The 22846-nt window shown below is 29.5% G+C and overlaps 5 protein-coding genes across 7 annotated transcripts; 3 read left to right on the forward strand and 2 right to left on the reverse strand.

The window, feature by feature from the left end:
• Positions 1 to 15: 15 nt before the first annotated feature.
• LOC141525470 (uncharacterized) lies at positions 16 to 13088 on the forward strand. Its single transcript, XM_074239983.1, has 8 exons — positions 16 to 188; positions 940 to 1071; positions 1130 to 1165; positions 1235 to 1343; positions 1696 to 1757; positions 9940 to 10200; positions 11681 to 12026; positions 12152 to 13088. Exons 1-8 carry the CDS (start codon positions 129 to 131, stop codon positions 12499 to 12501), a joined length of 1356 nt encoding a protein of 451 aa, XP_074096084.1. The 5' UTR covers positions 16 to 128; the 3' UTR covers positions 12502 to 13088.
• LOC141525518 (low choriolytic enzyme) lies at positions 1798 to 4307 on the reverse strand. The gene is made up of 4 exons (XM_074240041.1): positions 3466 to 4307; positions 2396 to 2701; positions 2185 to 2318; positions 1798 to 2095 (listed from the first exon to the last, which is right to left on the reverse strand). Exons 1-4 carry the CDS (start codon positions 3800 to 3802, stop codon positions 1907 to 1909), a joined length of 966 nt encoding a protein of 321 aa, XP_074096142.1. The 5' UTR covers positions 3803 to 4307; the 3' UTR covers positions 1798 to 1906.
• Positions 5366 to 6853, forward strand: LOC141525519 (uncharacterized). The gene is made up of 4 exons (XM_074240042.1): positions 5366 to 5569; positions 5650 to 5733; positions 5875 to 6080; positions 6597 to 6853. The coding sequence occupies exons 1-4, from the start codon at positions 5537 to 5539 to the stop codon at positions 6610 to 6612; spliced, it is 339 nt and encodes a 112-aa protein (XP_074096143.1). The 5' UTR covers positions 5366 to 5536; the 3' UTR covers positions 6613 to 6853.
• LOC141525515 (squamous cell carcinoma antigen recognized by T-cells 3) lies at positions 12791 to 18165 on the reverse strand. The gene is made up of 7 exons (XM_074240035.1): positions 18063 to 18165; positions 16250 to 17146; positions 14499 to 15191; positions 13901 to 14209; positions 13670 to 13817; positions 13028 to 13498; positions 12791 to 12930 (listed from the first exon to the last, which is right to left on the reverse strand). The coding sequence occupies exons 2-6, from the start codon at positions 17135 to 17137 to the stop codon at positions 13071 to 13073; spliced, it is 2466 nt and encodes an 821-aa protein (XP_074096136.1). The 5' UTR covers positions 17138 to 17146; positions 18063 to 18165; the 3' UTR covers positions 12791 to 12930; positions 13028 to 13070.
• Positions 18166 to 19471: 1306 nt separating this feature from the next.
• On the forward strand, positions 19472 to 22366 carry Fkbp59 (FK506-binding protein 59kD). Of its 3 annotated transcripts, none has more exons than XM_074240038.1 (5): positions 19472 to 19628; positions 19731 to 20188; positions 20641 to 20888; positions 21180 to 21689; positions 22101 to 22366. In XM_074240038.1, exons 2-5 carry the CDS (start codon positions 19732 to 19734, stop codon positions 22266 to 22268), a joined length of 1383 nt encoding a protein of 460 aa, XP_074096139.1. In that variant the 5' UTR covers positions 19472 to 19628; position 19731; the 3' UTR covers positions 22269 to 22366. The 3 variants fall into 3 exon arrangements, with proteins under 3 accessions (XP_074096139.1, XP_074096141.1, XP_074096140.1); XM_074240040.1 differs by having other exon boundaries at positions 22083 to 22240; XM_074240039.1 differs by having other exon boundaries at positions 19476 to 19628; positions 19714 to 20188.
• Positions 22367 to 22846: the final 480 nt, after the last annotated feature.

A 22846-nucleotide genomic window follows, 5' to 3' on the forward strand; every position in this document is an offset into this window, starting at 1 on the left:
CACTCATTGACACGAACTATTTACTTACACATGTGAGGGATTATATTGTAACAATGGTAATCTAACACCCGAGATGCCAGTTGTGTTTGATACGCGAATCAGTAAACACTTGGAATTTTTTAAACAAAATGGTTTTTGTTTTTTATTTTGCAATTTTTTATACTGTTTTTACTGTTGTGTTCTCTAGTGTAAGTATTTTTTCTTTTAATACTACATTTACAATAAAAAAAAAAATTTATATTCTGCAGTGTTTATTAAGAATATAATCGTAATTTTAATTAGAATTAAAATTTGGAAAATATTCACAAAAACAAGTTAAGTATTAAATATATTAAAAAATTTATTTAAAAAAATGCAGTGCTATCTATTGAATATATTGAGGTTGAAAAGACACCACCTGTGACTTTTAAACGTTAAAGTTTTTAAATCGGTTAAATTTTATATACTAGTAACTATTTAATCTAAAAAAATATTTTTTAACAGATAAATTAGCTGATTTTTTTTTTAATTTTAGAAGTGGGAGGCGTTGCTAGGAAGGGGCGGGGCGTTGCCATGATAATATAGCGTGTTGCTAAGAAAGGGCGGAGCGTTTCCATGGTAATGTAGCTCGTTGCGAGGAAAGGGCGGGGCGTTGTCGTGAAAGGGCGGAGTTTTCCTATAAAGGAAAAAAAAAGGGGGGGGGGCGTTCCTATAAAGAGGCGGAGCGTTTTTATAAAAAGGCGGGGCGTTTCTATGGATACTGTTGCTATGAAAGGCGGAGCGTTGCTCGGTAAAAAACAGTCGTATAAATTAGAAATGAGAAAATATTGTTTAATTACTAACATTATGATTATATTTCTACTATATTAAAAAAAAATTAATTTTTTTTTTGAAATGGTATTTATAAATATTTGTTAAAAATTATTAAATTTATAAATCCAATTTTCTAAAATATTACAGGCTATAAGACAAGACATGGCGATAGTTAGAATTTGTAATACAACAGACCCCGTTGATTTACGAGTACTCAATGATTATTTAATGAACCACAATCTAAACCGGCTGCATGTGAAATCTCACCATCCATTGGCGGTGAGTAATTAATCAAAATAAATAATTAATTATCATATTAATGAAAAATGAATTCCAGTGCTTTCTACTGTGCGTCTACAGTGAATTCGATTGGGTAATTATTAAATATCAAATGTAAATAAATAAATTGTGTAATATAGCTAATAAAAGTATGAATTAATAGATGGATCGTCATGGAGGCTTCAAAGTTCACAACATCAAGGCCTGGATGCTCCAAGCTCAATTATCGGAAAATGACACCGATATTTTATTGAGAAAGTGCATTGATTTAGGTAAGAATATTTTAAATAATTTTTTTTTTCATTAATTTCACTTGAATTAATTATAAAACACTTAATTTTCATGTAAAATAAACAAATTAATTGTTTTATACAAGAAAAAAAATTTTAGTTCCTCTAATTTCTGTAAGATGGCGTTGCGCACCGGATACAAAACTACGTCATCACTGGCGGCAAAATTCAAATTTAAAAATAATTTTTTCTTTTTAAATGAGCTAGATTAATTGTTTAAATATTTTTTCATTATTTTTTAATAATTTTTATTAAATTTAAAAGAAAAAAAATCATAAAACATGCAATTTTATTGTAATTATTAAAATAAAAATATTAAAATAATTTTTTTCAGATCTGACAAACTCGTGTGAGCGCGCGCAACATTTCACCGAGTGTTTTTGGACCAGCCATCAGGTAATTATTGCTTTGGCAATTACTTAATAATAATAATAACTTAATAATAATTTTTTTGTTTGACAGGACGACCAGCAGCCATCGTTACACTCGATCATACACAAGAAAGATGTCCACTAGCTCCTTTTTTGGTTGAATCCCTCATTTGACTACCAGAAGAAATCGAAAAGACTAACCTGGGGGCGAGACCTCGCGTTCCGCCTTCTTGGTCCGTCGCAGTTGTACATTTTCCGTATTTTTCTGATATCTTGTTTACTAAAGCCCTCTCGCTGGCCTAACGAAGGCTTTGTTCCACCGAATAAATCGTCGAATGCTCCGAAGAATCCACCGTTTGTTTCCTAAGGTCCAATAAATTCAATAAGTTCTAATAATTTTTCCATTTATTCAATAATAATCATAAAATAAATGTTAGAAGTTAGATTCTTACTTTAGGAATAATTGTCGCTTGTCCATTAACGGAGAAAGCATTTTTGGAGTAATGCATCACACTGCCAAAGTCGTACTTAACTCCGAAGTGATCCGTAGTATCTTTTCCGACTTTCAGAAAATTTATCGTGTTCCCTATTATTTTAAAATATGTTATTATATCAAATTTTATGTTAATTCCTACCAGAGTACAAAATCTATCTCAAAAATACCTGGTTTTATATTCTGCCACTGAATCTCGACAAATTCATCGCGATCATAGCGACTCTGCTCGTGAACGAACCCAACAGCATGCATCAATTCATGAATAACAGTCCCCTTTTTCACCACACACCCTGGAACCTGAAGATTAACATCCTGACGGCCTCCAATACGACCCACACTGGACCAGCAGCCGGTATTTCCAGCAGTGATTCTTATATAATCATCCCTTTCACCATTGTGGGGTACAAACTGTATACAAGTGTACTTTCGGAAGTCATCCATTGCCTCCATGATAGTTTCCATCTGATCCGGCTCTGAAATTCCCAAAAATTATTTATAAACTATGCATTAGTTTAAGTAACTGTTGATAAATAGTTACATGGAGTGTGTTTAAATAAATATTTTTCTGTCGTGTTAAACAAAAAATAATTAGGTGACTGAAAGGTTGCGACGGACGATGGCTCAGATAGCTTGACTGGAAGAGCCCTTGGTGCATAACCAAAAGATCCGGGTTCGATTCCCGGTCCGGGCTGTAAGAATTATTTTTTTCTGTTTTCTGAGTTTAAGTTTATAAAGATTACTATTAAGCCCATATTTAACTAAAAATAGTTTAAGTAACTATCATCTATTGGGGTTCAATATAATTTATTATTTTAGGTATAAGAACTTTTATTAAATAGTGGTGATGCTATTTAACTAGATTTTGCTAGTTCAGAGAACCAGATTTTTCTCTCAGTGTAGCCTAAAAAAAAAATCAAGATTCCAACGATTAGTTACATTAAATCGTTAGTTTTCATATCACAAGTTTTAAATGATCAGCTGACAATTTTATAATTTAAAAAAATTCATAAAAACTCGGTGGAATTTTTTTTTAAAGGTAATTTGTTGAAAATAATCCTAAAATTTAGTTGGTGATTTTTAAAAGTAATTGTAAGAAAATTATAAATGCAATTTTTAAAAATAATTGCATGAATAGAGCGCGAAGCTTTATATTAGCGGCTAAAAATTAAGATTCCAACATTTTGTCACATTAAATCGTATTATTTTAGGTATAAGAACTATTAAATTCAAAACTTACTGAACCAAGGGCTGATCATGTAGGGAACGGTGGCACCTGGCCACCTGGCGGCGCTGTTTGCCAGTCCACTTCTCCCAGAAGCCGTCCTAGGAATGAGAATGTCGCCCTCAGCGTATTCTCCAAGTTCCTCTGGATTGACTCCGAGTTCCTGGTTCCATTCCGCGACTCTGCTGCCGGTTCTGTTACTCGGAGTTCCGAACATCGTGTTCCCCAGGTGGGACAGGCTGATGACACCCTCGAGGTCTTCCAGATCATTGGACTCGCGTTTGTTGATTGAATAAGCAGAGCTTGGCGCAGAAATTGCGAAAATTACAAAGATCAAAGTCGACGACAACATGGCGGATATTGTCACGGCGTGAGCGAATATTGGGTAGAGGCTCTACCGGGTCTCTGGGGGCTTGACTGATGAAAGTTTTTATTTGGAGGCTTTTATATGTTGTCTATCTGGGACATGGTGATAATTTTTAGTAACATATGCCGCAGGAAGTCTCAGAATTTATTAGCCGAATAGAAGCGCTTGACATTGAAAGGCTGATTAGCTTTGTTTCTTTAGTTTTAAAAAGATTATTAAGTGGTTGTGTAATGTGTAATAGACTTTGTCACTATTACAAGAGGTATATTTTTTTTTTTTGGGGTTTATTTTTATTATTATTACCAGGGGTCTTTGACATTCTCGATCAATTCGAGACCTTGGAAGTTGTTTTTTTTTTTTTTTATAGAAAATGGTAATTTTAGATAGTAAATTACTTAAATTAACTGAATTTATTAAAACTTTTGCAAAAATTAAATTTTTTTAAATTTGACTGAAAAATTATTGAAAATATAAAATAATTAAAATATGGGAACTATTGACATTTTTAAAGATATAAGCTCATCCCGACATTACACTCATCGAGACCTTTAATTTGAGTACCCACATCAATTTTTTATATATATTATATATTTATATATATGTATATATAAAAAATATATGAAAATTGCATGTGGGTACTCAAATGAAAGCTCTTGATGAGTGTAACATCAAGATGAGCTTATATCTTCAAAAACGTCAATATTTAAGAAAGTACAGTGCAATTTAACAAAAGTTAAGATTTAATTTTTTTTAAACATATTTTAAATTAAGATTGTCCAATTTTTTGTTTTACATTATATTAATGAATCTTCTGAGAAACAAAAATAATTAATTTAAATCGACAAAGTCAATCATCCGGATACACCAATTATTGACAGGCTGATAAATCAATTGATCCAACTAGTGACATACCGTTGCACCAATTATTGACACCTTTAATGCTTACGCGTGACCATTCATCTGATCTAAATACAATAATATAAGAAAAGTCTGATTCGAGAGGTTACAGCGCCGTATAAACTCACCTGTCAATATCAGATCCAGCCTAAATTTTGTGTACCAATTATTGACACCAATTATTTTATAATTAATAACCATTCAGTTGAATGTAAATAACCGATATTGTTAATTTTTAATCCTTAATTTATTTATTAAAAAAAAAATGTTTAATTTGATTAGTTTAAAAAATAATTAAAAATCTGTTAATTTTAGTGCTTACTTCAAAATAGTTAACATATTCGCTGTTTCAGAATCCTAGAGTAAACTTTATTATTTTAATTAATCAATATATTTTTCTTAAATTTTTTTAAATTCTTAAATTGTATAAAAATTGTTATTAATATTGTAGATAAATAAGATTTAAAATAAAATAAGGTGTCAATAATTCGCGCCTTTACTTTAATTTTTTTTTAAATCTGTCTATTTTATTTGTAATTTAAAAATTAAATTTATAATTTTCTAAATTTAAATAAAATAAATTATTAAAACTTTTTGAATTTTCCCGCTCATTTAAAACCCACGCGTGCTTCACTTGCGCATGCGCAAAAGCCACAACAACACGCAGGAATTCTTGTGGCTTTTTAGTCAACCTTCCATTGGGAATTATAAATTTACCAGCACAAATTTTCATAATTAATCACTAACATTTGAAATTTGTTGTTATTTATTATTATTTTTGGTGATTATTGTCCAGAAAATTTTTATAAAAATTTAAAAAAAATGGAGAAGGCATTTTCGAACCTCGAAGAAAGTGTAAGTATTCTTTTCTAACCTTTAAAATTAATTATTAATATTTATTTTTATAATAATTAATATAAATTATTATATTTTAGTTAAAAAACACGGATGATAAAATTGAATCAATAACCTGGAGACTGGAGTCTTTTGAAAAAGAATTTCCTTCTGGAGAAAATCAGGTAATATTTTTTTTTAGTTATTTATTTATTATTATAATAATTATAATAATAGATAATAATAATTGCAAAGTTATTAAATCTCAAATTTTTAAGATATTATTATTATTATTATTATTATTATTATTATTATTATTATTACAGGATTCGGTGATGGAATTAATCCAAACAGTATCAGAGATAACAGAAGACTACCTGAACCTCCGAAAAGAAATGCAGGAAGTCCAGCAAATCCAAAAAGAGTTGACTGACACTTTAAAGTCAAAAGTGTCTCACGTTCAAAAGCAGTACATGATGCTGAAAGAGAGGGTGATCCAGTCTCAAGCGTACAAGGACTCCAAGGAACGAAAGTAATATTCTTTAGGACATGTACGATTTATATAATAGGACTGACTTCGATGTGCCAAATATTCTATTTGATCTTAGATCGTTAGGTCGTTAAGTTATTTTATTGTTATTTAGTGTTAATTCACCGGTACCCTTAATAACTCTGATGACTTACTGTTGCGATTGATTATTAATTTATACGAAAAAAAAATCGGACTGATTTTAACAGATATCTGATTATTATAATAATAATAATAATAATAATAATGACTTTGAAAATTATTATTATTATTTTGAAGAAAATTTCCATTATTTAATAATAATAATAATAATAATAATAATAATAATAATAATAATAATAATAATAATAATAACTTGAAAAATTTCGTTATTATTATTATTATTATTATTATTATTATTATATAATTATTAAATAATTTATTTTTTCAACAATTGTCAGATTTCTGCTAATTTCAGTACCAAAAAAATGAAAAAAAAAAAAAAATTAATATTATATTGATACGAGTTGTTTCTTTCAGAGTTATTCGGCGCTAGTACCTAATAAACCGACCAATTAGATCTTCTATTTACTAGACTTAAAAAAAAAAATATTTAAATATTCAACGCACAACTGTTTATAGGTAATTTAAATTAATTTAAGTAACAATGCACTGAGAGAATAATGGTCTGTTACTCATTCTCAACATAAATATTAAATGCTCAATTTATAACTTGTAATCAAAACTTACTCTGTGTATCTTTATAAATAAAATTTACTTGTTAAATAATAATATTATTTAAAAATTCAATAATTTTTTTATTTATTGAATAATTTACAAATTAAAAAAAAAATGATTTAATAAAAAATTTAAGTTTAAAGTAAGAAATGATTTTTAATTTGATGATTACTATTTAAATAAAATTACAACACTGATAATTTGAAGACTAATGACTTTCACAAAATATTTTTCAAGCTAATGATTTTAATTTTCAATTATGTTATTAACGCAGTTAATAATTTTGTTATTAAGTAAACTTTTATTTAAATTTATGAAATTGTTGAGTTTTATGATGTCGCAATTTAGAGAAAATTTTGGGATATTTTTTGTGTGGAAAAACATTTATTTAATTTTAAAATTATTTTATTTTGAAATATTTCATTGAGCTAAAATTTAGAATTTAAAAAAAAAAAAGACTAATTTTATTCAAATTATTTTTCATCCGTTAATGATACCTCAAATCTCTTCAATTAAAGGTATTATTCCTCGAGTTTTGATAGTTTAAATTTATTTGGCGGGAAAATAAATTTTTTTGAACAAAAATTAGAATAATTTCACGCTCTAAATACTTAATAATTATTTAATGTCTCATTAATTCAAAAGCTATTGATTATTCACGACAAAAAAAAAAGTATTTAATATTAAAAAGAATCAGAAAAAATGACTGTGTCTCAAGGAAAAGAATTAGTCATAGAAGACAAATGAAAAAATATTATTTCCGGCTAAATTGTATCCAGACCGCGAAAGGTGAGATCGTGGGAGTGAGAGGTCGAAAACCTCACACATTAGCCTTGATTCTTGTATTATATAGAATGAATAGCGACTCCAGAGTTCCAGACAGAGACCGGTATCTTCTTTTTTATTAACTTCAAAAGTTAACTATTTTTCCCCACGATTTTATTTATAAATAAGTTTCACTTGTTTTATTTATAATTCTAGTTTCTAACTTTTATCCTTGGATACTTTTAATCATATTATTCAATATTACAATATTTTATTATTTTACACCCAACTCTAACTAATATCCTGAATCATCTTGATAACTATATTACATGTTTGATAATACAATATTTAATATTGCGTGCGTGTTAAGTATTTTGAAATAATACATTTAAAAAAAAGCGCGTGTTGGCTTAAATTTAATAAATTAAGAAATTTGTTTTTAAAATCACAATAAAATCTATCGGTATTCATTAAATTACATTAAAAGTAACCAAATTGATGAAAAATATTATTATTTTAATAATTCTAATCATTTAAATGATTAAAACAGTTTTTTTTTAAGATAAAAGCCCTAAAAATATTTATTGGAATTTTTTTGTTGATCAAATTTCTATTTATTTACTAAAAAACAATTAAATTATTTAAAAATGTAGAAAAATAAATGATTATTTAATTTAATAATTGAAAAAAAAAAAAAAAAAAAAAATTATCTTAAATTGTTTCAGATTTCTGAAATTTTCTAATTGGTTTTTTAATTTTATAATTGTGGGAGTAAATTAAACGAGATTTCTCTTTTATTTAATTTTTTTTAAACTGTTAATTATAATTATTATTATTGTTTTAATCAGTAATATCTCCTAAAACCTCTTAAAGTTGAACTTTACGGCGATATTAATAACATATACGACGATTTTCGAATAAAAACATTGATTGTAATGATTTTAATTTAATTTTGAGGTGATATTAATGACAAATATTACTCTTAGCACTCGAAATATTGACTTAAAATAATTATGCATTAATTTTGAGCATCAATGCAAGCCAAAACATAACAAACCTTCTAAAAAAATCTCCTAAAATTGAATTTTAAAGCGATATTAATAGCAGATATCACTATTTTTCTTGGAATAACACTGACTACAATGATTTTACATTGATTTTGAGAGTTAATGCAGTCTTTGACCATCAAAAAGCCCATAAAAACCTTCTAAATTTGACTTTTAAGTTGATATTAATAACATATATCGCTATTAACCGCGAATAGTATCAAAATTAATCATTCTACGTTGATTTTAAGCGTCAATGCAGTCTTAAAACATTCTTAAGCTTATAAAAAGCTACTTAAATTCAATTTTAAAGTGATATTAATGGCAATTATTACTCTTAGCACTCAAATCATTGACTTAAAATAATTTTGCATTAATTTTGAGCGTCAATGCAGTCTAAAAACATTCTAAAGTTTATAAAAAGCTACTTAATTTCAATTTTGAGGTGATATTAATGGCAAATATTATTTTTAGTAATTAAATCATCGACTTTTTATTATTTTACATTGATTTTGAGCGTCAATGCAGTCTAAAAATCTAAAGAATTCTTAAAAAAAAAAACACGGTTAATTTGACTCTTAAGTTGATATTAATGTCATTTATTACTCTTGCTTATCGATACCGTTAATATTAATAATTCTACATTGATTTTAAGCGTCAATATGGACTCACAAGATTATAAACCTCCTAAATTTGGATTTTAAGGCGATATTAATAACATATTTCACTGTTTTTTTGTCAAAACCATTGACTAAAATAATTTTACATTGATTTTGAGCGTCAATGCAGTCTAAAACCTTAAAAAATCCCAAAAAAATCTTTGAAATTACTGTTTTTGGACAATATCATCAATTTTCGCCCAATTTTTTCTAATAATTGAATTCTTGACCCGTTACCAATCTCCAAACATCTAAAAAAAAATTCACAAAACAGGGTCACAGCCGGTTAGTTGTTCTAGGCGATGTACAAGCGATATTCGAGTGTATAATAGTGACCTACTGATGAGCGATATGGTGTAAGTGGACGTAGTACGGTAATGCATTGAATTTCCGCTGTGTTCCTTTCCCCAATCCCAATGCATACTCTTTATCCAACTGTACAGTTTCTCAACAGCGGAGTTTACCTCAAAGTCGAGTTCAGTTCGGCTTTAACAACCGGTTCAAACGCTCCTCTCACAATAATTCTTATTCTTCAAGGAGATTTAATATAATTAATATGTCAATTCAATAATTAATACAATAGACATTCCTAGATAAATTTGTGACTGGAATATTTAAAATTGTATTGTTTTTAATTGAATAAATTAATATGTGTTTTGTAATTAATATATAAAGGATTATTTTAATTACTTTGTTAAGTTAGTTGTGAAGAAGAGCTCCAGAATGAAGCTCTGGGTGGTTCTTATTTTTGCGGCGAGTGTTAAAGGACATGGACGACTTATCGAGCCTCCTTCTAGGGCTTCTATGTGGAGGTACGGATTTGATTCGCCTCATGATTACAATGATAATGAGTGCTATTGCGGCGGTTTCACGCGACAATGGCAACGGAATAAAGGAAATTGTGGAATCTGTGGCGACGCTTGGGATATTAAACCGGTAATTTAATTTTTTTTTTTTTTTTTGTTAATATTAGTCACCTTTTATAGGTGGCTCATGGAATATTTTATGGAAATTTTTCTGAGGTTTTTTTCAGAATTTATAAATAATTTATTGGATTTTTAATTAATAGAAATTTAGTAAAAAATTCTTTGTGTGAGAAAAAAGAATTTTTTTCACTGCATTGACGCTTAAAATTAATAAAAAATAATTCAAGTCAATATTTTCAATGAAAAATCATATTAATGTAATTAATATCGTCTTAAAATTCAATTTAGGAGAGTTTTGAATGCTTCTAGACTGCATTGGCGCTCAAAATCAATGTAAAATCATTATTGTCAATGTTTTTGACAAAAAACAGTGATATATGTTATTAATATCGCCTTAAAATTCAAATTTAGGAGATTTGTGATAGTTTGAGTCCGCATTGACGCTCAAAATCAATGCAAAATCACTAATATTAATAATATTGGTGGGTAATAGTTATATTTGTAATTAATATCAAATTAAAATTCAAATTTGGAAGGTTTTTATGGGATTTTTGATGGTTTAAGAGTGCATTGACGCTCAAAATCAATGAAAAATCATCTAAAGTCAATATTTTAATTATTAATAGCGATATTAATAATTAATATCACCTTAAATTACATAACAAGTCAGTTTTTTAGGAATTAATAACGTTTTCGGACTGCATTGACGCTCAAAATCAATGAAGAATTAGCAATATTAACAGTATTGATAAGCAAAAGTAATTTATGCCATTAATATCAACTTAAGAGTCCAATTAAGCGTGTTTCTAAAGAATTTTTTAGATTTTTAGACTGCATTGACGCTCAAAATTCATGCAAAATTATTTTAAGTCAATGATTTGAGTGCTAAGAGTAATATTTGCCATTAATATCACCTTAAAATTGAGTTTAAGTAGCTATTTATAAGCTTAAGAATGTTTTTCGATTGCATTGACGCTCAAAATCAACGCAGAATCATTAATTTTGATACTATTTGCGGTTAATAGTGAAATATATTATTAATATCAACTTAAAAGTCAAATTTAGAAGGTTTTTATGGACTTTTTGATGGTCAAAGTCTGCATTAACTCTTAAAATCAATGTAAAATCATTATAGTCAATGTTTTTCCAAGAAAAATAGTGATATATGCTATTAATATCGCTTTAAAATTCAATTTTGGCATATTTTTCAGAAGGTTTATTATGTTTTAGACTGCATTGATGCTCAAAATCAATGTAAAATCATTTGAGTCAATGTAGTTACTCTTAGTGATATTAATTATAAATATCACGTTAAAATTCAAATTAATTATCTATTCTTGAGATTAATAGCAATTTTCCCCTGCATTGACGCTCAAAATCAATGCAGCTTTATTTTTGTTAATATCTCGGGATCTACTCGTCCGATTTTGATGAAATTTTAATATGATGTCAAGAATTCTAATATTAATAATTTATTTCAAAAATTTCAGCCTAGAGCTCATGAAACAGGCGGAAAATACGGAAACAGTATAATAGTTCGTAAATACAAAACGAACCAATTGATACCTTTAAAAATCCACATAACAGCGAACCACCGAGGATACTTCGAGTTCGGGGTATGCCCAATGACCACCCGAGGCCGGGAAGTCACTCAAGAATGCTTATCAAAAAACATCCTCAAGATGATGAACGGAACCGCACGATATTACCCGGGACCCGGTAATAAAATCTTCGAGGCATACTACAAATTACCTGAGGACATGACGTGTGGCCAGTGCGTCCTGCAGTGGCGTTACGTCGCCGGTAACAATTGGGGCGACTGTGGTAACGGAACAGGTAACAAATATATATCTAATTTTTAAAAAACAAGAAATATCAATAATTAGCATTCAACAAGCGTCTAATTTAGAAAGCAGAAGCATCGACTGTCGCAAGGTAAAAAGTAACTGTACGTTTTACAGGTGCAGTGGGTTGCGGCCCGCAGGAAGAGTTCCGTGGCTGCGCTGACGTGACGATCGGAGACAACTACCCGCCATTATCACTGTCAGAGACTCCAGAGTCCACGAAGACGCCATCGAGCTCCACGGAGTCTCCAGAGACTCCAGAGTTCACGGAGACTCTTCCATACTGGTATTTGAACTTCATAATAGCCGGAACGAGTCTCCTGATAGTCCTGGCGGCTCTGGGGCTGATCTACTTGTACTACTACCACTCTGGCCGGGCGAAAAAATGGCTGAGGTCTCGATGCGCTCCAGAGCCGGCTCCAGTGGCGCCTCCGAGGCAGAAACGGTCATCAGCGCTTCATTTATAATTGTTATATTAACCCTCGGAGTAGACACTGAATTATTTTTAATTACACCCCCACTAAAATTAAGAACGTTACAATAATGTAACTTAACAAGCATCGAATGTTATAATTCTATACAAGCTACCTTTGAAGTATTTTTCTGGTTAATAGCCTACTATCAGACAAAATAGGTAGAATTTACATAATTTTTCATGTAAAAATTCTTTGTAAAAATAATAAAATTTATTTTAAGCCGTAAGATGGACGGCGGGGGAAAATGGTCGATCTTAACAAGCATCGAATGTTATAATTCTACCTTTGAAGTATTTTTCTGGCCTACTATCAGACAATGTTTTGGATTTTTGGGTTTTCCAGATAACTAATTTTAATAATTTTAAATCCCAGTTAGGCCAGTTGCTAGGCTCTTTCTTGAATTTTGAAGTTGCAGCAAACCTATTTTCAAAAAAAAATTTAGGATTATTTTAGGAAAAAAAAATCTAGCGTCAAAAAGACCCCCAGTGTCCTCCGAGGGTTGATTAATAAAACTCACTTGTAAATTTAATTGTTTTTATAATTAATAATAATAATAATTTTTATTTATTCAAAAACAAGCTCCGAAATTCAGCATTACTCTTCGGCTTATCTTTAACACCGTTGCTCGGAGTGACGACACTGCGGGGGACCATCGAGAGCATGGTCTTCTGCCGGCCGGGGTTGCTCCGAGCGACGCTGGAACCTCCGAGGGATTTTATCTGGCCAAGGAGACTCGGAATGTCGGAATTTGACTCTGGCTTCTTGCGCTCCGGAGGCTGACTGTATGCCACGGAAATTTCCTTGTCCTCTATCTTCATTCCGTCTGTGGCTAGCAGCGCTTTTGAAGCGCTTCCTTCGTCTTTGTAGTCCACGTATGCTAGCCCTTTTGAATGCCCGTTACGGTAAGTTACTAGGCGAACTTCTTTCAGCGAACCGTAGGCTTGGAAAATTTTTTCCAAGTCTTCTTTTGTTGTTGTCAAAGGTAATCCTGAAATTTTTGGTAAAAGTGACTATAATTCTTAAACTATTGGTTTTAGGAGAAAATTATAAGAGATTAAAATTGTAGCTTAGGAAATTTCCTACAAAAAATGTCTTAGTACTTCAGTTCTATCTTCAATATTTTAGAAGATACAGTTACTTATAATCATGAATAAATTACCTTTAACAAACAATTTATTTTTTTCCAAAGCACACTGATACTTAAACGCAGTCCCACGAGTAGTTTTATCAGGATCGCATCTAGAAATAAACATAGGTCGACCTTTGACAGGCGTACGGTCTAGTTTCAACGCATCGCTAACTGCTTTCTGCAAAAGAACTAACGATAAAATCAATCATTCTACTTAAACTAATCTAAAGTAAAATAAAAAAAAAAAAAAAAAATACTTACCGTATCACTGAGCTGGACATAAGCGAATCCTTTATTCCTTCCGCGAAAGTCTTTCACCAACTTGAGCTTGGTGATAGTCCCAACAGAAACTAGAGCGTCGCGAATATCTTGCTCAGTCGACTCATAGTCTAAATTGCTAACAAAGACTGTGATTTGAGGATCAACATCTTCCTTGTCGTGTTTTTCAGAGGATACTTTATGTTTTTCTTCTATTTTAGCGATTTTGGCGTCCAGGTCCTTCCATTTTCCCTCTGGAAGCTTCCTCTTTGCCGGCTTTTGAATCTTTAAACTTTTTTCTTCTTCAACTTTCTGTCAAAATTAATTAAAAAGACTTTTTTATTTAAATTATTTTAAAGTTTAATGAAAATTATTAATAAAATAGAGAAAAAAAAAAGCTTTAATAATTTTTCCAGGTGAGTTTTAAATTAGAATTTATTTTTTAAATTTGAATTTTGGCGGGAGTGTGACGTAGTTCCTAATCCGGTGCACAACGCCATCTTATAGAAAATTTGAAAAGCTTGATTAACCCGGGAAAATTTTAATTTAATAGAAATTTTAAATTTAAGCGAATAAAAAAATTATTGTTCTAACAACTAACCTCATTAATTTTGGCCCTTTGTTCCAATACTTTCTCCATCTTTTCCTTAATTTTAGCCTCGCAGAACTCAACTTGCTCCAGAGAACCTTCATCTCGCTCAAAATCGAGCCAGGCATTACAAATCGTCTCCGGCCAATCTTTAACCGCGGCAAGAGCTTTGGTGAATAATTTTCTTAGAGGTTTAGTATCACCACAGCATTTCTCCAGAGCTACGTACTCTAGCCACATTCCAGCGGTCTCAGAGTGTCCTTGGGACATGATATCAGCCCAGAGTTGCCTGGCCTTGTCCATCTTTTTGCCATGAATGGCCTCGGTACGGGCCCAGAATTGGAGAATCGTACACTGGGGATCTCCAGCGAGACCGAACAATTTTGCGAGGTGCTCTGCTGCACGATTGAACGCAGCTCTGATGGTCTCCAGCGCTTTTTCCTCTTCGGCTCTGTTGTCCGTGTCGAGGCGGCGGCGCAAGTATTCCAGAAATGTCATCCAGAGGGACCTATAGTCCTCTGCTGTTGAGAATCCAGCGGTCAGAGCTTGCTCCAGCTTTATTTGGATCTCCATCAGGGGTTTGTTCCACTTTTCTAGAGATCTCATCCACTGGCGCCAGATATTCGCGCACCAAGGCACGTTTCGCGTTGCTCGGTGATAAATTCGTTCTATGATGGGTTCTATTTTTATTGTTGAGACTGAATACTGTAAGTATTAATTAGTTAGTTGAAGTTGGTCAATTTAAACTTTTGTACTAAGGTAAAAGCACTAATTATTGACACTATAAGAGACAGGATTTCATTTTTTTAAATTAAAATATGGAAACTATTGACATTTTTAAAGATATAAGCTCATTCCGACATTACACTCATCGAGACCTTTAATTTGAGTACCCACATCAATTTTTCATATATATTATATATTTATATATATGTATATATGAAAAATATATGAAAATTGCATGTGGGTATTCAAATGAAAGCTCTTGATGAGTGTTAACATCAAGATGAGCTTATATCTTCAAAAACGTCAATATTTAAGAAAGTACAGTGCAATTTAATAAAAGTTAAGATTTAATTTTTTTTAAACATATTTTAAATTAAGATTGTCCAATTTTTTGTTTTACATTATATTAATGAATCTTTTGAGAAACAAAAATAATTAATTTAAATCGACAAAGTCAATCATCCGGATACACCAATTATTGACAGGCTGATAAATCAATTGATCCAACTAGTGACATACCGTTGCACCAATTATTGACACCTTTAATGCTTACGCGTGACCATTCATCTGATCTAACTACAATAATATAAGAAAAGTCTAATTCGAGAGGTTACAGCGCCGTATAAACTCACCTGTCAATATCAGATCCAGCCTAAATTTTGTGTACCAATTATTGACACCAATTATTTTATAATTAATAACCATTCAGTTGAATGTAAATAACCGATATTGTTAATTTTTAATCCTTAATTTATTTATTAAAAAAAAAATGTTTAATTTGATTAGTTTAAAAAATAATTAAAAATCTGTTAATTTTAGTGCTTACTTCAAAATAGTTAACATATTCGCTGTTTCAGAATCCTAGAGTAAACTTTATTATTTTAATTAATCAATATATTTTTCTTAAATTTTTTTAAATTCTTAAATTGTATAAAAATTGTTATTAATATTGTAGATAAATAAGATTTAAAATAAAATAAGGTGTCAATAATTGGCGCCTTTACCTTAGTATTTTATTTTATTTTATTTTATTTTACCTTGATATAATCCTCCCAAAGTCTGGCTTCAAGACTAAGCTCAGTAATCGCCCTCTCAAAAAGCACGGAAACTCTTCCAGGATCTCCATGAAGCTTTTCATACTCCAAGTACATTTTATAAGTATCAAACCGCTCATCATCAGCCTGGCAACAAAGGAGCTTGTCCTCATATCCTCTGCGATCCTCCAGGTCCTTAACGGCCCGCTGATAGCCGCCTTTGACGACCTCATCGCTGACATTGGCCTCCTTGCCTTCATTTAGCCGCCACTGCTGATACTCCTCGAAAGTCTTGTCCATGTCTTGCAGCGGACAGGCCAGCTGTCTTCGGAAGAGAGCTCCAACCCTATTAACCTGCTCTTCTTTGGCAGTTCCTTCCATCGAGGAGCCCAAGATTCTTTCGTATTCCCGAAAAGCCTCCCAGATGACGGCTCCGAAGGTCACGTGGAGTCCAGTGGCGGTCAACGCTCGCTCAAACAACTCTCTGACTTCCTCAGAGCTGGAGATTCCGATCGCAAACTGGACGTACTCCAGCCAGACTTCTGGAGAGAGGTAGTCCTCAACAGCACGCTCGAATAATTCCTTCACTGCTTTCTTTTCCTCAACGCTGATAGCTATTCTCATCTCGTCTCTTAGCCACGATAGCCACAAGTCTGGAGACAACGGGTAGATCTTGCTCATCTCCTCCCGAGCTTTTCTCAGCTCATCCAGCTCCCCTAAGCTTTGCAGCTTTCCTATCAAGGAAATGTGGCTTGAGTAATCGTACGGATTCTCTGCCAGCTTTGATTTTAAATTTTTTAGCTCGATATTTGACGCTTCGTCGTCCGATGAAGCTGATGATTCAGAGTCTGAGTCTTTCAAGTCTACCTCCATCTTTTCTGTTTCCTCCATTTTTTTTTTCTAGAAATTTAGACACTAAAGTTAACAGTTGATTTTTTTTTTTTTTAATTAAATTTGTTCCAAAAAATTATTTTTTAAAAATTCCCTTTCTTAATTAATTTATTTTTAATTTTTAATAATTTTATTTCTTAGCTAGAGATTTTTTTTTCTATAAATTAATTTAAATGTCATTTTATTTATGATAAATATTATTCATAATTTTTTTCTATTATTAAATTAATTTATAATTAATTATTTACAATAAAATTTTCTTCAATGTAATTTTTTTTTTTAATTTTGACATTTTTTAAAAATTTTGAAAAATCCAACAAATAATTGGAAATTTTAAAATAGTCAATTTCAAGTATTTTTTAATATTTTTGGACAATTTTAGAATCAATGTATTTTACACAATTTAGTTAAAATCTTACATAGAATATTTTTTGAATAAATAATCTTAACAAATTTTTTGAACAATTTAAAATAATTTTCTTTGACAGTTTTAGAATATTTGTAGAAAAATTTAATAATTTTTTTTAAATAATGTAAAAAAAAGGCAATTTATTTTTGCACAGCAATTTTTTTTTTTTTTTTTTTTTGACACAATTTGTCATAAAAATTCTTCAAATTTAATAAATATCTGCTTTATTAATTAATGACATTAAATACAGCAGTCTTGATTATTTAAAAAAAATTTTTTTTAATAAAAAAATTCGCGCCAAAAAATTATTTAAAAAAAATTGCATTTAAAATTTTTTTTAATTTCTACATGTCAATTTTTTTTTGCCACAATTTGTTTATTACAAAAATTCTAAAAATGATTAAATATCTTATAAATTAATTTTTTAGTATTTAAAATATTAAAGTAGATTAATTTGTTAATATATAAATAAATAAATAAATAAATAAATAAATAAATAAATAAATAAATACATACCTGTATTGTTTACAGTTTTCAGTTTACATAAAAGTTAGGTTACACTGTCCACTTACTGAGAGTTGTTTTCTATTTTATGAGATTAAAAATGAGAAACTTGCGCCGTACGGCCATATTTCGAGCCAGAAAATCTTAAATTGTATTGGGAGAACATAAAAAGCCAGGAGGTATTTTCATTCATTCCATAAAACTCAGTGGGTAAATTTATGACAGTTTTTTAATTTTTTTTAACAAATAAATTTGCTCCAAAAAATTGCATTTGTAATTTTTAAAAATTTTTAAATGTCAATTTTATTTATAAAATTTTTTTTGCCATAATTTATTTGTTAAGTTAATTTTTGTAATAATAATAATAATCACTCAGTTAATTTGACGTTCAACTGTTTGTTGAATTTTTATGGGTTCTTTTAATTGTTATAATTAATAATTAATTTAATTTACTCACCCGACAGCAAAATCAAGATCAACAGGAATTCTTGATAAATTTATTCACCAATAACCTCAAAATAATTTATTTATAAATAAAAAATTATTTTTTCAATTTAACTTGAAAAAAAAATTAAAAATGGAATTTTTTTACAAGAATTAAAAAAATTTTGTCTAGAAATTTTAAAAAACTATTAATGCAATTTTTTTTTCTATAAATTAATTTAAATGTCATTTTATTTATAATAAATATCATTAATAATTTTTTTCTATTATTAAATAAATTTATAATTAATTATTTACAATAAAAACTACTTACTTTATTAAAAAAATTTACAAAGTGACTTGCATAGAAGAAGCTTGATCCGCCATTTTGCAGCAACCGTTTTCTTCAACAGCTGGTAAGTTTTAGTAAGACACTGAAGTTAACTGAAATTAAAATTTTTATATGAAAAAAATTCTATTTGTAAAAATTAATTTAATAAATTAAAAAAAATTTTTTTAACAAATTGCAACAAAAAAAAATTGATATTTAGAAATTTAAATAATGCAATTTTTTAATAATTTTTTTTTGACAAATAAAATAAAATTATCAGCTTATTTAAATGTCAAAAAATAATTAGTTGAACTTTTTAACTTAAATAAATTATATTAATAAAATTGACTGACATTTTTAATTTTTTAATTGTTTTTAAAAAAAAAATTTTTTTTTAAAATTGCACTTACTAATTTTTAAAGTTTTTTACAAATGAAAATATTTTTTCATTTTTTGTAGTCATTTTTTCACTAAAAAAATTGATTTTATTTTTTTAATTATTAAAAAATATTTAAAAAAATTTTCTACGCATCAAATTTTTTAAAATAATTTTTTTTTATTAAAAAAAAAATGATTAAAATTTTTTAATAAAAAATTGATAGCTGTCAGCTAACTTCACTATGGTGACACTGGCGCTGCAGTCGTAAAAAAAATTCTAAATTCAAACTAAGATATCTGCGCATGCGCAAAAGTTACAAGAGCGATAGGAAATAGAACCTACTAGAAACAAACAGAATAATAATTACCAAGCTAATCGTGCGAACATTCGAGATTTTAAGACAATAGTTAAATTATAAATTATAATTGTCACGAAAATTGTCCAGGTAAGTCTTGAGAATTTTCTAGAGCAAGCCAAAAAAAATTGTATAAAAATAAATTGAACAATTTAAATAAATTTATAAAAAATAGAAATACTAACCTTGTAGAATGGCTGTCGACATTTCGCCGAACAACGACGGAGGAGTTTTGAAGGAGATCCTGAAGGAGGGCGTCGGGGAAGAGGTACCGGCACCGGGATCAAAGGTCAAGGTCCACTACACCGGGACCCTCCTGGACGGCACCAAGTTTGACTCCAGCAAGGACCGCGGAGAACCTTTCGAGTTCGATCTCGGCGAGGGCCGGGTCATCAAGGCCTGGGACATTGGAGTTGCTACTATGAAGAAGGGCGAGGTCGCCATGCTCACATGCGACGCTAAGTACGCCTACGGCAAGGCTGGATCTCCGCCGACAATTCCTCCAGATGCAACTCTCAAGTTTGAGGTTGAGGTTCTAGACTGGATCGGCGAGGACTTGAGTCCTAACAAGGATGCTAGTATTCAGAGGTTCCAAATTGTTGCTGGTAATAAGGACGACGGACATCCTAATGATGGTGCTTTGGTGCAAAGTAAGTTTTTATTTTAGACTTCTAATTTAAAAAAAAAAAAAAAAAAAAAAAAAAAAATTAATTAAACTTTTTTAAGAGAAATTTAAATAAAAATTTTTTTAGATAATACCTAATATAATCCAAATTACACCGAGTATAATCCAGATATCACTGAGTATAATCTGGGATGATATCCAGTGTCATCTTATTTTTTCCGTCTATCTAGAATTTTTTTTAATTAAATTTTTCTATATTGAATTTTTTTTAATTAATTTTTATCCAAAAATTGAAAAAAAAATTTTTTACTATGTTAATTTTAAAAAAATTTTATTAAAGTCTTCTGAATTAATTTCTACATTTAAAATTTAAAATAATAATTTTTTTTTTTTAATTAATTTTTAGATAAGGAATTGAAAAAAAAAAATTTTTTTTTTTTTTTTTTTTTTTTTATTAAACTTAATTTATTTCTATAGTTCACCTGGTGGGAAAGTACAACGATAAAATCTTCGAGGAACGAGATGTAACTTTCAACCTCGGAGAAGGTGAAGACCAAGGAATTGTCGAAGGATTAGAAGCTGCGCTGGCCAAGTTCCGTATTGGGGAAAAATCTAGGTTGGTTATTAAAAGCAAGTTTGCTTTTAAAAAAACTGGGAACAAGGAGTTTAATATTCCACCTGATGCTGATGTTGAGTACATTGTTGAGATGAAATCTTTTGAAAAGGTACTTAGTCATTTAATTATTACTAAAAAAAAATTTTACACTTAAAGTGTCTAGAATTTTTTAATTTTATTTAATTAAAATTAAGAAATTTTTTTGTTTATTAAATTTGAAAATTGATTGATTTAAAATTTATTGAAAATTAATTTTATTATTGTCACTCAATTTATTGTTCAATTCAATGAATAATTTATGATTAGTTAATTGAAAATTTTAATTAATAATTTTCAATATTATATTACATTAAATAAAATAAAAATAAATTTAATTAATAATTACAATAATAAATTTCAGCTTGCGGACGTCTGGTCAATGGAACCCGAAACGATAATCGAGCAAGCGAAGATAAGCAAAGAAAAATCAACCAACTACTTCAAGTCTGGTAAATATCACTTGGCGATAAAGATGAGCAGAAAGGTTGTCGAGTACCTGGAGAGCGACAGCGAATTCGACGAGAAATTGAAGCCAGAGCGCGATCAATTGCTCCTGTCTGCTTATTTGAACCTTGGACTGTTTTACCTGATGATAAACGACAACTTTGAAGCGAAAAACGCGTGCACAAAAGCACTCGCGATCGATAGCAGCAATGAGAAAGCTCTGTTCAGGCGTGGACAAGCTTTACTGGCGCTTTCTCAGCCCGAGGAAGCTAAGAGCAATTTTGAAATGGTGATTAAGATTAAGCCGAACAATACTGCTGCGGTAAAACAGATCGCAGCTTGCCGAGATATGATACAGAAAAACCGCGCTCAGGAGAAAAAACTCTACGCGAATATGTTCGAAAAAATGGCAAAAGCCGATAAACAGGTAATTATTTAATTATAATTTTTTTTTTAAATAAATAGAGAACTTGTTTTTTATTTTTTTTATTGATTTTTACATTTATTTATTCATTTTGCGGGAATTTTGAAAATTTTAGTTTTCCCGCGCTCTGTAAGATGGCGCTGCGCGCTGGATTAAATATACTACGTCATTCGCCCGCGAAAATTCAAATTTTAAAAATAATTTATTATCTAAAAATCACTCTAAAAAATTAATTAATTAATTATTATTATTATTATTATTATTTTTTTTTTTTTTTTTTTTTCATTTTAATGATAATTTTAATTAAATAAAAAGAAAAATATGCAATTTCTCTATTAATTAATTTTGTAGATTAATTTATTAATTGCTTGTTATTATTCTGGGTAAATTTTTTAGTAATGTTATATACCACAGAAAGAAGAGGAGTTTTTGAGAAGACAGCCGGATGTTATGCAAGGAACTCTAGGCGAATGGGGACAAGAGGAAAGACCTGGAGGCAGAGACGCGACTGCCTTTGAAAAAGAAAATCCAAATATTCTTATGTTAAACGCCAACGGGACTGACGAGTTTAAAAATATGTGAACATACTTAATTCTGTTTTCATTTATCACTTTGCTTTTACGTTTACGCTACTACTGCCAATGTAACTCATTCCAATAAATTTCGATTTAATATTTAAATTATTTAGAACATTCGTTGTTTTTTTAACGTTAAAATAGGCTGGAATATTTTTTTTTTTTTTTTGTGATTGAAAGAATAATTTTAATTAAAAAAAAAAAAAAAAAGTATGAAGGCTGTTTATTTTAACATTTCTCCAGACTAATCCTTTTTAAATCCCTGCTCCATTTCATTAATTAAAAAATTTTTTAACATTTTTAGTAGGTTCTGTTAAATCTACAGCTTATGAAATTTTTGACGGATTTAATACAATTGATATGGTGTTATTTTAAATCTTTCATTTATTTTAGAGTAGTGAAATTTATAAAATTAAGGGAAATTATAGATTTAATAATGAAAATTGTAACTTATTTAATGAGCTATAACTTGCACTAGGAATTTTTATACAATTAGTTATGCAGTAGTTATGTCGAGGATAATCACATAAAAATAATTATTTTTCATATTTTTGCTGATTTTATAAGCTGGAGAAAAAATATTAA

This window comes from Cotesia typhae, unplaced genomic scaffold, assembly GCF_013202065.1.
Source record: "Cotesia typhae breed Kobodo isofemale line unplaced genomic scaffold, CoteBio_Ctyphae contig_26, whole genome shotgun sequence".
Classification (NCBI taxonomy): Eukaryota; Metazoa; Arthropoda; class Insecta; order Hymenoptera; family Braconidae; genus Cotesia; species Cotesia typhae.